Source organism: Crinia signifera, chromosome 5 (assembly GCF_055691185.1).
Source record: "Crinia signifera chromosome 5, ASM5569118v1, whole genome shotgun sequence".
NCBI classification, from domain to species: Eukaryota; Metazoa; Chordata; class Amphibia; order Anura; family Myobatrachidae; genus Crinia; species Crinia signifera.
In genome coordinates, this window is record NC_139221.1 from 234,413,128 (window position 1) to 234,424,782 (window position 11,655).

The 11,655-nt window shown below is 49.0% G+C and overlaps 1 protein-coding gene and 1 pseudogene across 2 annotated transcripts in view; one reads left to right on the plus strand and one right to left on the minus strand.

Moving 5' to 3' along the window:
* Positions 1 to 894, minus strand: part of OSBPL10 (oxysterol binding protein like 10) — a 389,517-nt gene extending 388,623 nt beyond the window's left edge. Inside the window, exon 1 of one of the 2 annotated variants that reach the window (XM_083188653.1) lies at positions 60 to 894. In XM_083188653.1, coding sequence (XP_083044779.1) covers positions 60 to 370 — 311 coding nt within the window. In that variant the 5' untranslated portion in view covers positions 371 to 894. The remainder of the gene's footprint in view (positions 1 to 59) is intronic. The other variant, XM_083188650.1, reaches the window with a different exon arrangement.
* Positions 895 to 8,254: 7,360 nt separating this feature from the next.
* On the plus strand, positions 8,255 to 8,388 carry LOC146006088 (U2 spliceosomal RNA; annotated as a pseudogene).
* The last annotated feature ends 3,267 nt before the right edge of the window (positions 8,389 to 11,655 follow it).

Consider the following 11,655-nt stretch of genomic DNA (forward strand, 5'->3'; position numbering starts at 1 on the left):
ATGCATCCACTCTGTATACAGAGGCCTGAATGCATGTGCATGGAGTCTGTGTTGGTTACCTGTTCTGCCAGCCCTGCAGGAGGTTGGTGTACTTGCTTAGCACCCCCTTAATGACTTGTTTCTGCTGCTGGTCCTTTCCTCCCGTGCTTGCCTGTGTAGCTGCCCCACCATCCAGCCTAGTTCCAGCCGCTGCCAGTGCTACAGCCTGCTGCTGCTGCTGTTGCTGGGTCCCTCTGCCGGAGCCTTGCACCAGCCCCCGGCCACTGGAGGAGGGAGAGGACCCTGCAGAGGTAGCTCTGCTGCTGCTCCGACTACTACTGTTACTGCTGCCGCCTCCTCCGCCGTGGTGCTGCTGCTGAGCCTTATCCATGGCCCTGCTGCTGGTTCTCTGTCCTCAGTTGGGGATACAGTGCTGCTTCCTCCCTCTGTAACCCGAGTTTGCAGCCTTGTTGCAGAGTTTGGGCTTTTGTGTGTGCAGCAGACTCCTATCTCCTCCAGCTTCCTGCTGCCCTCCCGTCTCCCAGCGCTGCCTCCATGCTCCGTGCACGTACTGTAGGTCTGACAGAGAGGGTGACTGCCAGCTGCTGCCGCTGCTCACATGGGCACAGTCCCGCTGCTACAAGGCACACTGGTCCTGACGCTTCCTAGAAATGAATGGGCAATGTGACAGCCAGAGCCCCCCTCCTGTGCAGGAGAGTGATGCCCAGCTGGGGCTAGGGCTGACTTTGCTATAACGTGTGTGTATGGGGAGATTCCCACAGCCACCCCTCTCCTATGTACAGGAGCACCACCTCCATTGGCACACCTCCTAATGACCATCCCACCCGGATACATACAGAGCCATGCAATCCTGTGCTGTCCCATACACCTAGGACTTCTATCATCCGGATTTTCTTGCTCTGTGTTATCATCCAAGGATATAACTGTGAACCAGCTGTGTGGTCTAACCTGTGCGTTTACTATGGAATCACAGTGGTGATACATCTGTAGTACACCCATGGCATTCCAATTTTACATTTGGGCTCAGAATCAGGCTGTGAATGTGTCATCCTGAAGCCAGATGGCACCACCTGGTCTAATGATTCCTGGGGCAATATGTAATAGGGTGTGATTTTTAGTCATGTTTTAAAATTGCAATAAATCTCATGCGAAATGTTATAGGGTGCGATTTTTAGACCAAGTCAGAATTCGCATGCGATTTACTGCAATTTTTTTTTACATGAAACTGTGCGGCATTTAGTATTATAAAAAAAATGGCGTGGGGTTCCCCCTCTTGAGCATAACCAGCCCCGGACTCTTGGACCGGTCCTGGTTCCAAAAATACGTGGGACCAAAAAACTGGAGGTCCCTCATATTTTGGAAACAGCACCGGGTTTCAACAGCCCGTGGTGTTATGCCACAGCCGGGGGACACTTATTATGTAAGGTCCCCCGGCCGTACCATGCGTACCGTGGTTGGTCATCCCTGGACGGGGTACCTGGAGGAGTGGGGACCCCCTCAATAAAGGGGTCCCCCCCAGGCTTCACCCATCCAGCGCTGAAGCCCAGGAGATGCCTACAGCCAAACAGGGCCACTCCCGCTGTCATTACTGCGGAGGAAGCTGTCTCACCCCGCAGTCAGTGCGAGGTGACCAGTCTCACCCCGCAGTCAGTGCACGGTGAGCCGGCTCACCCCGCAATCAGTGCATAGTGATGTGCAGGGGAGAGAGCCACCACTGTAGCCTGGTAAGTATACTGGTGTAAAAATAATGTATGTGTATGTAATAAAGTTATACTTTTCTCTGTGTTTGTGTTTTTATTTCAACATTCTTTATACAGGTAAACTACAAGTAAGGGGGGTCAATTAATGCCCCCCATGCTGGGACTTGTGGTTCACCAAGTCCCAGCATGCGGGGAAGGCCTGCTGGGACTTGTAGTTCACCTGTCAACAGCAAAACATTTTTATATATTTTACACGTATCAGCCCAGTGTCCACCGTCCAGGGATGCCGGGGACAGCCCCGAGCTTCAGCCCTGGATGGGTGAAGCCTGGGGGGGACCTCTTTATTGAAGGGGTCCCCACTCCCCCAAGTACCCCATCAGGGCTGCCATCACAAATTGTGGGGCCCAGGACTGACAAAATGGGCAGGGCCCCCATAGGGGAAAGGTGGGATGCATAGGTAGGCGGAGCTGTAGATAATGTAGGTGGAGCTACAGTGGTACATATAATCTCACCATTACAAAAATCAGCAGACCTCAGATCAATGTGGGTGACTACATGGACAAATACTATACTCACCTTCTGTGATCGCACCACTGATCCTCAGCTTGGAAACTGTATGGATAGTGCCAGCGGCCAGTGTCACAGATAGTGCACCGGCAAGCAGCAATGATGTATTGAGACACGAGAACAGCGCTACCAGCATTACGAATATGGCAGTGGCTCCTGGTTGGCTACCATACACAAGCCCCGGCTCCTGATTGACTAGTACAGCTGCCCCATTCATAATGTTGTTTTTGCTGTTCATGTCTCTAGTTACATCATGACTGCTAAATAGGCCCTGAGCATTAGGGAGCAGGGCCGTCTTTTCGTATGGGCTTAATGGGCACTTGCCCAGGGGCCCCAGGTGTATAATGGCTTTATTCTGATAGCTGAGGATCCCTTTTTTCCAGGGATACCAAAATTTAGAAAATCAGCCCTGGGGAACTGGAGATATCCAACTTCAAAGCAGCAGTCCACATACGACCTGTTAATTGCAATTCCCAGTCATATTTCTCAGGTTCTCTCTGACTTAGAGTTTTTCTGAGAGTATATTCCAAAAGCTGGGACTCCCCTTCCTGTCGACACAAGCGGCTTGTCTCTATCATGCCCAGTACCAGAGATATCAACCTTCCAGCAGCCAGTCCCTGAATTGCGGGGGGCAGGCGTGAATCCCAGGAAGGGGGGCACGGGGGCCCGTTAATCGGGGGAGGGGGGTGCAGGGGGGTGTGTGTCACCTGGTGGCTGTGGAGTAATGGTGGATGGTGGGCGTGTATTGTAGCCCTGGCTGGGCAGGGGGAGGTGATGTCAAGGGGGTGGTGATGTGTATTACACTGGACTTTTCCCTGGGGAGGGGGGGGCGGGTTTGTGTAGAACGCTGGGCGGGAACGTTATACACACAGGGGATGAGTGACAGACCTGGCTAAATATAGAAGATATATATATATATATATATATATATATACAGTGCAGCTGTTTATGAGCCAGGAAATTTTGTGAAAGTGGGGTGTCCATTTTCTGTTCAACTTGTTAAAACCTTTTAAAACTGTGCCTGTATTGGAATAGCAGGGCAACTTGGAGTTGCAAAGCTTATGCGTGGCAGACATCCTCAGGGGCGGATCCAGGAGAAAATGACAGGGGGGGCACCATGATAGGAGAGGGTTTGGGAGGGGGAGGGTGTTAGTGGTGCCAGTGTACATGCTAAGGGAGTGGAGAGAGAGAAGAGAGCAGAGAGAGGGCAGGAATGGGATTAAAAATAGGCCCTGGTGTTTAGAGTACACAGGTCCACCTTGGTGTGGATGTAGTTATGCTCGCGCCAAGGGCGCGCTCCGGAAAAGGGGGTGTGGCCACTCAAAAGGGGGCGTGTACATGAGTGTAGTGTACCACACCATATACAACTTCTAAACATTATGCAACAAAATACTAGACCCCATTATACTTCCCCTTACACATGATGCCAAATGGAATGAGCCAAAATTCACATAATGCCACATGGATTGAGCCAAAATTCACATAATGCCACATGGATTGAGCCAAAATTCACATAATGCCACATGGATTGAACCAAAATTCATATAATGTTACATGGATTGTGCCGAAATTCACATAATGCCACACGAATAGAGCCACAATTCACATAATGCCACAGAGATTAAATCAAAATTCACAATATGCTTCATAAACAGGGACATTGCGCACCAAATTTACACCATAATGCCCATTACATGTTAAGCCACACAGCATAGGGAGCAGATAGTGAGATGTAGACACATGGGCTGAGATCCTTGTACAACCTAGCATCATGTCCTTTACTGGTGCCGGACGGGGTCCCGACAGTTATTTAGCCGACATCGTCCCAACGGCCACCGGCTATTCTCCCTCATGGGGGTCCACGACCCCCATAGAGGGAGAATAGAACAGGTGGCGAGCCACCGTGCCCACAGCGTGGTGAGTGCAGCGAGCCCGCAAGGGCTTTGTTGCGCTCGCCATGCTGTCTGAGTCTGGCCAGTTGGGATCCCGACGTCGGGCTAATGACTGTCGGGATCCCGACTGTCGGAACCCTATACCACACCCGTCCCTCACAGCTAGACATTACTCTCTGCATCCTTTCTGTTTCTGTGCTTCCACCAGCCCAGGGAGTCTGTGATGTCCCACTACCATGAGTAAAGTAATGATAGGTGAGGGATCAATGTTGGTCATCAGTGTTCTGTACTAGGGTGGCGCTCCCGTTGACTGCTCATCTCCTCCTGTGTTGCAGGTGCTGCCATGGTGCAGTGATCCTAAAAAAGAAGCATTTCACAGGAGGGATCACTGTCATGGTGCGGTTCCCCTGTGTTCCTAAACATGGAGCCCGATTCAGACCTGTTCGCTAGGCTGCATATGTTTGCAGCCTAGCAAACGTGAACGCTTCCCGCCGGCCGAACGCCCGCCCCCCTACTAGAATGCTAGGAGATTTGTACAGGAAGACATCCCCTCACATGCGGCTGCCTGGACGAAAAATCATTTCATGGTCACTGACTATGGAATGATTTTTCCTTCGTTCGTAGATAAAAGTAAGTCTATGCTTTCTTTAATCCTGCCCGGAGATGGCCAAAAAGGAGATGGGCGCTGACGTCTACCTACCGCCCAATGCAGGCAAAGACATGCCAGCGATCACAGGGGAACACCCAACAATTTTATGGGGATGCCCATAAAATGCTGAACGTTCCCCTGCTACCACCCTCTGCCCTCCCCTGCCAGTGCGAATGCCTCGGCGAGTGTGATACTCACCGCAGGCATTTGCATGTGTGCATATTTGCACATGCACAGACCATCGCCTTCAGAAATGGGGCCAAAGTCATCCCTATTCGATTGGATCTGAATAAGGCCCATGGTACAGTAGTGCCATTTGTAACACCCTCATGGTGGCCCTGGGTGCAGGTGAGCTGCAGGCACTGACACATACACACAAACAAACACACTGACACATACACACACACATACACTGACACACTTACCTTCCACTTCCTGGCTGGGATACTTTGCTCCATCTTGATGACTCCCTCCTCGTCATGACAGGGCTCCATGTGATGGCTGCAGATCCACCTGCAGCAGCCAGTCAGGGGAGTAGCAGACTCCAGAGGCAGAGCTGCACATACATTATAGCACGGTAGCACCGGGTCCAGGCAAAGTGGGGGCGCGGCCTAATCACGGACCCTTGCCATGCCCCTTTTTCAAAAAATCCCTCCAGTGCACCGCGCACACATCCAGCTGGCTGGGAGAGGACAGTGTAGGCAGCGGCGCAGGACCTGACAGGCGGAAGAGAGTGGTGGATGTCCTTTTACACAATTCTGGGTACTTATGTAATATCTGGGCTCCCGTTTTTCTTATGAGACCGCGTCCCCTCGCCACGCTTCGGGCATGGTGGCTCGCTGCACTCGCCACACTATATAAAATCAACTCCATGCGTAGTTGGATAGTAGGGGTATGAAAAAATGGGGTGCATTTAACATGGGAGCCCAGATAATACATAAGTACCCAATTCTGTCACTACACTGAAAACAGTAATTAGAGAAATGCTGCATTAGCATATCTCCCAACATGACCCTCTCCAGGAGGGACACGATGCTCTGTTGCTGGACTTCCCCTCCTATTTATGATTACCATCACCTGTGTTGAAGCACCTTTCTTATCAATTAACCTGTTCAACACAGGTGATGGTGATCATACACATACCTCCCAACATGACCCTCTACAGGAGGTACACAATGCTCTGCTCCTGGACTTTCATATTAATGTTTAATTACCCTCATATGTGTTGAAACAGGTAAATTGCTAATACCCCTTTTACACCGCCGAAAAATCCGGGTCAGCGGCGGGTCAGACCCAGATCCTCGGCGGTGTAAATGGGGGGTATCCGTGTCCATTTACACGGGTCCTCTACCCAGGTCCTGACCTGGGTAGAACACGGATGGGACCCGTGTAAATGGCGGTGTAAATGGTCCCGCTGCGGATCCAGGCACCCGCAGCGGTTCCACAGCGTGCAGCGCTGGGGAAGCTGTCCCCAGGTGCTGCGGGAGGAGGGGGGTCCCTGCGGCTACTGAGTGGAGATGGGGTACCTGTCAGCGGCCAGCCTGACACGGCGCTGCCACTGCTGTATCTCCCCCGCTGCTGTATCTGTTGCGGTGGATGGCGGTGTCGGCGGTCCCTCGGCGGTCAGTGTCGGCGGTCCCTCGGCGGTCAGTGTCGGCGGTCCCTCTGGCGCAGGGGAAAAGACCCTATGATTGCCGGCGCTGCCGCTGCTGTATCTCCCCCCGGCGGCCGGTCCTTGCGGCGGATGGACAGTCAGTGTCGGCGGTCCCTCTGGCGCCAGAGGGACCGCCGACACTGACTGTCCATCCGCCGCAAGGACCGGCCGCCGGGGGGAGATACAGCAGCGCCGGCAATCATAGGGTCTTTTCCCCTGCGCCAGAGGGACCGCCAACACTGACCGCCGAGGGACCGCCGACACTGACCGCCGACACCGCCATCCGCCGCAAGAGATACAGCAGCGGGGGAGATACAGCAGTGGCAGCGCCGTGTCAGGCTGGCCGCTGACAGGTACCCCATCTCCACTCAGTAGCCGCAGGGACCCCCCTCCTCCCGCAGCACCCGGGGACAGCTTCCCCCCCTCTACCCCCTCCAAGCTATATAGATAGATCTATATATATATATATATATAGATATATAGATCTATAGATATATAGATCTATATATATCTCTATATATATATATCTATATATATATCTATATCTATATATATATATATATATATATATATAGATATATCTATATAGATATGTATATCTATATATCTATATAGATATATATATATATCTATATAGATATATATATATCTATAGATATATATATCTATATATCTATAGATATCTATATATATCTATATATATCTATATCTATATATATATCTATATCTATATATCTATAAATATATCTATATCTATATATATATATATATATATATATATATCAACAAGGAAAGGCAGGGCTGACCCAGGTTCAGTGTAAATGGTGCAGACCCAGGTCCGACCCAGGTCGAAGTGCTGTGTAAATGCAGTATAAAGCAGGGTCAGACCCTTGAAACTCCAGCGTTCAAAGACCAGGGTCGGACCAGGGTTTTTGGTGTAAAAGGGGTATAAGTAAGGTGCTTCAACACAGGTGATGGTAATTATAAATTAAGAGGAAAGTCCAGGAGCAGAGCAAAGTGTCCCTCCTGGATAGGGTCATGTTGGGAGGTATGCATACATTAAAAGTGAAGTCCAGGAGCAGAGCAATGTGTCCCTCCTGGAGAGGGTCATGTTGGGAGGAATGCATTAGGGCTATTTGATTATAGTAGGCCAGCCCCCTATTTAAATGAAGCTTCAATCATACAGCAGATGGATTGTATGACAGATTGTATGGCAGATTGTGAGTACATTGTGTGTCCAAAAACCACCAAGGACTACCGGGGAGTTGGAGGGAAATTGGACACAATCGTGATTGTAAAACCGTTTTTTCTGATGTATGGCCACCTTTAACCTTATGGGTAATGGTTGTCCTGGAGGGTCGTCATGGCAATGGCCAAACACTGTTTATGACACTTTAAAGGTATCACATATAGAACAACTTTAAGTGCAATATATAAAATGGAATGGAATGCAAAGATAAAAAAAAATATTTTACAATAAATTGCAAATGCAAAACTGTCACTTTGAAAAAGTATTAGCATTGATAATATTAAATAGTCAATACAAGTTCCCAGAACAAATACTCTTGCATTTTGTATTTGATAACTATGCAACACTATGGGATTCACCCTAAGTTTGAATATAAAAGCCTTTTACAGGATTATTGCAGTAGTTCTGTCCAGAAATCATGTCTTCCCCTGATAAAATACAAAACTTCTACATGCAATTGATTGCTCTTCTGTCCATAGAAAGCAGTGCTACTGCATAACCATAGGTGTGTGTGATATTGGGCCTTATTCTAGTTCACTCTTTATCGCTTCTCGGCCTTTTGGCTAAGATCAAGTGTAGTATCTGTTCTTATCAGTGGGTATGGACTGGCCTCTGGCAGAGAATAGAGAAAGGTGGGACTGAGTAGCTGCTGATGGGCGGAGGGTGTGGGACCCCTCTGTTTTTTCCCGGGAGTAGTGAAAAGTCTCACTGAGTATCTTCACCTCTGCCTTTGGTAGGAGGTGTTGTTTCCGTAAATCCACTGGTAAGAGGGGGGGAGAAACACTGGGCTTAGTAGTTTGACTCTCTTGACGGGGTTTGTAGCCCCCGAAGGATGAGTCAGCGAAAGGCTCAGTCTAGTATCCATTCCCAGGGAGCGGAGAAAAGCTGAGACCGAGTAGATTGGTCCAGGTCGGGGGAAACAGAGCCTCCGGCCTGGGCACAGCGAAAAGCTCAGCCTAGTATCTTAACCCTGGGAGCGGAGAAACACTGGGACTGAGTAGATTGCTCTTCCGAGGGGGGTGCAGCCCCTAAGGGAGTCTTTCGAAAGGCTCAGTGGAGTACCCATTCCCATGCCAGGGGCTGGAAAGTGCCTGCTGCTGAGACGGAGAAACACTTGGTTGGACGCCGACTGGCTGGCTGCTTGGAGTCCGAGGCTGCACTGTGCCCCCGGGGAAACTCGGGGGTGCCGAACATGCACGGGTGATCCCAAAATCACCATGCACTAGTAAGCACTAGCACTGCGCACTTCCCCTCTAGGTTAGCGCTTCACGTCCTTACCTCGTCCTTTTGGATGGGGTAGGACAATTTTTCACACCCCCCACCCTGGCCTTCTGGCTAGGGTCTTCTTTATTATTTATTTCTTTTCCTTCTCACGTTCGTCACTTCACGTTTTCTGTTTTTTTGTAGTTTGTCATGTTTTTTTGGGTTGTGTGGTCGTCCCTTACGGGCCTTCCATTTCCCCAATGTGCCGAAGCTCTCGCCTTTTGGGGAGAGCTTCGTGCCCCCCCGAGGACGACCCCGAGCCGCAAGGCGGAGGGAAGTCCACAGCGGGTCTCTCCAAACCACGGGGTGCGGAGGACCCACCGTCCTAACCCTTTCGGGGGTTGAGGAATGAGGGTCTCTCTAAGCTTCGGCGAAGAGGACCCACCGTTCCCTATTTTCCCCTCGTCGGCCTTATGGCTGAGAGGGGTTAGGGGAAAAACGGGGCCCGTCTCCTTCGGGAGATAAGCCCACTCGATCGCACGGCCGCTTTTGCACGTGTTTAGGCACAGCACTGGTGGTAGGGAGCACACCTCGGGCTCCTGAAAAAGAAAAAAAAAAAATATATAAAATGGAATGGAATGCAAAGATAAAAAAAAAATATTTTACAATAAATTGCAAATGCAAAACTGTCACTTTGAAAAAGTATTAGCATTGATAATATTAAATAGTCAATACAAGTTCCCAGAACAAATACTCTTGCATTTTGTATTTGATAACTATGCAACACTATGGGATTCACCCTAAGTTTGAATATAAAAGCCTTTTACAGGATTATTGCAGTAGTTCTGTCAAGAAATCATGTCTTCCCCTGATAAAATACAAAACTTCTACATGCAATTGATTGCTCTTCTGTCCATAGAAAGCAGTGCTACTGCATAACCATAGGTGTGTGTGATATTGGGCCTTATTCTAGTTCACTCTTTCTGACAAAGGGCCTTATTCTGGTTGGTGCGGCCGGGCCGTACGAGTACGTTCCGGGGTTTTTCATGATCTGCGCATGCGTACATTCGCTAATGCGCAGGCGTGAACACTCCACAACGCTTACGGACGGGTCTCTCCGTGCGAAAAAACCTGTACGCGAGAGTACGGGCATTGGGGGCGGCATAGGGGCGTGTAGAGGAGAGCGGCCGAAATAATGAGGGAAAATGGGCGTAAATATGGGCGTACACGGGGGTGTGCACCAAAAATGAGCGGTGCTACTACCGCACGATCGCCTAAAGCACCGTTCATTTCGGACACAAAACAGGCGGCCGCCAACCGCCAGCTCAGACCACCCCTACAGATACCGCATGCCTGCGTGCGCCTGGGTTTGCTAATTTACGCTGATTACTATTCAAACACATACACCTGAATGTAATAACCAATGCTGCAGTCTATTAAGTCCAAACCATGATTTCACTACCTGCAAGCCACACACAGCACTCAAACACATTGGAAGCTTATCTTTCTATACTTCTCTACATTTAAAGGTTTGTTTAATTTAAGGTAAGAATCTTTTTAAGACCTGCTTATATATGCTAAGGTAGGTATTTGTTAAACAGTTATACACATTCACTACGTGCTTTCATAGACTTTACACAGTAGCACACTCAATCTACACAAGTCGACATGTGTCAACGTGTTCACTCTAATACAAACATAGGTTTTGTATTTATGATACAATAACATAAACCACATCTAACACCTACAAAGGATGTTTCAGCAATGTTTTAAGCCCATGCCCACTATTTTGCACATTAATTAATTCAATCACTTAATTAATTTTCATAATTATAGTTGAAAGGCAAGATTTGCAGGTCCATATATGTGAAGGGTATGTCAGCGTACACGGACGTACGCTCACTCTCACGAGCGGTGACATAAGCTGAGTTTTCTATTGAAAACAATAGGGACCCGTCCGTGCAAGCTGGCGTACGCTCAGATAGCCGCAAGAAGTCGGTGGGAAGACGGACGAGAGACGTCCGTAAACGGTGGTGTACGCTCAATTGTACGTCAGTTGTCGGAGTCTAAGGGCTGATCCGTCCGTGTACGTTGGCGTACGCTCAATTGTACGCCACTCCCCTTCGACGATGTTTCTGCCCGTACGTAAGCGGCTGAGTTGTGGGTGGACTTAACCCCAACGGCCGCGTACGGATAGCGTACGTTAATAGCGAACGTACGCACGTTTGGCCGCTACGATCAGAATAACCTCCAAAATCCTTCTTAGATGGACAAAACCATGTGCACTGCAGGGGGGGGGGGGGGGGGGGGCAGATGTAAAATGTGCAGAGATAATTAGATTTGGGTGAGTTATTTTGTTTCTGTGCAGGGTAAATACTGGCTGCTTTATTTTTACACTGCAATATAGATCTCACTTTGAAGTAAAACCCCACCCAAATCTAATTCTCTCTGCCCAAGTTAAATCTACCCCACCTGCAGTGCACATAGTTTTTTCCATCTAAGAAGGAATTTGACAGAAAGAGTGAACTAGAATAAGGCCCAATGTCTTTTCTCCACTCACATTAATTTTTGGATTTTAAAAGACAAATTAAAAATAAACAAATACATAAGAGGCAACTTTTATTCAAATATGACACGCAAATAAAGTGCATTTCTCCATATTTTAGGGTCAAATTTACTACGATGGGAGTTCTATTGCACATGGGATGTTGCTATGGGCAACCAATCAGATACTATCTATG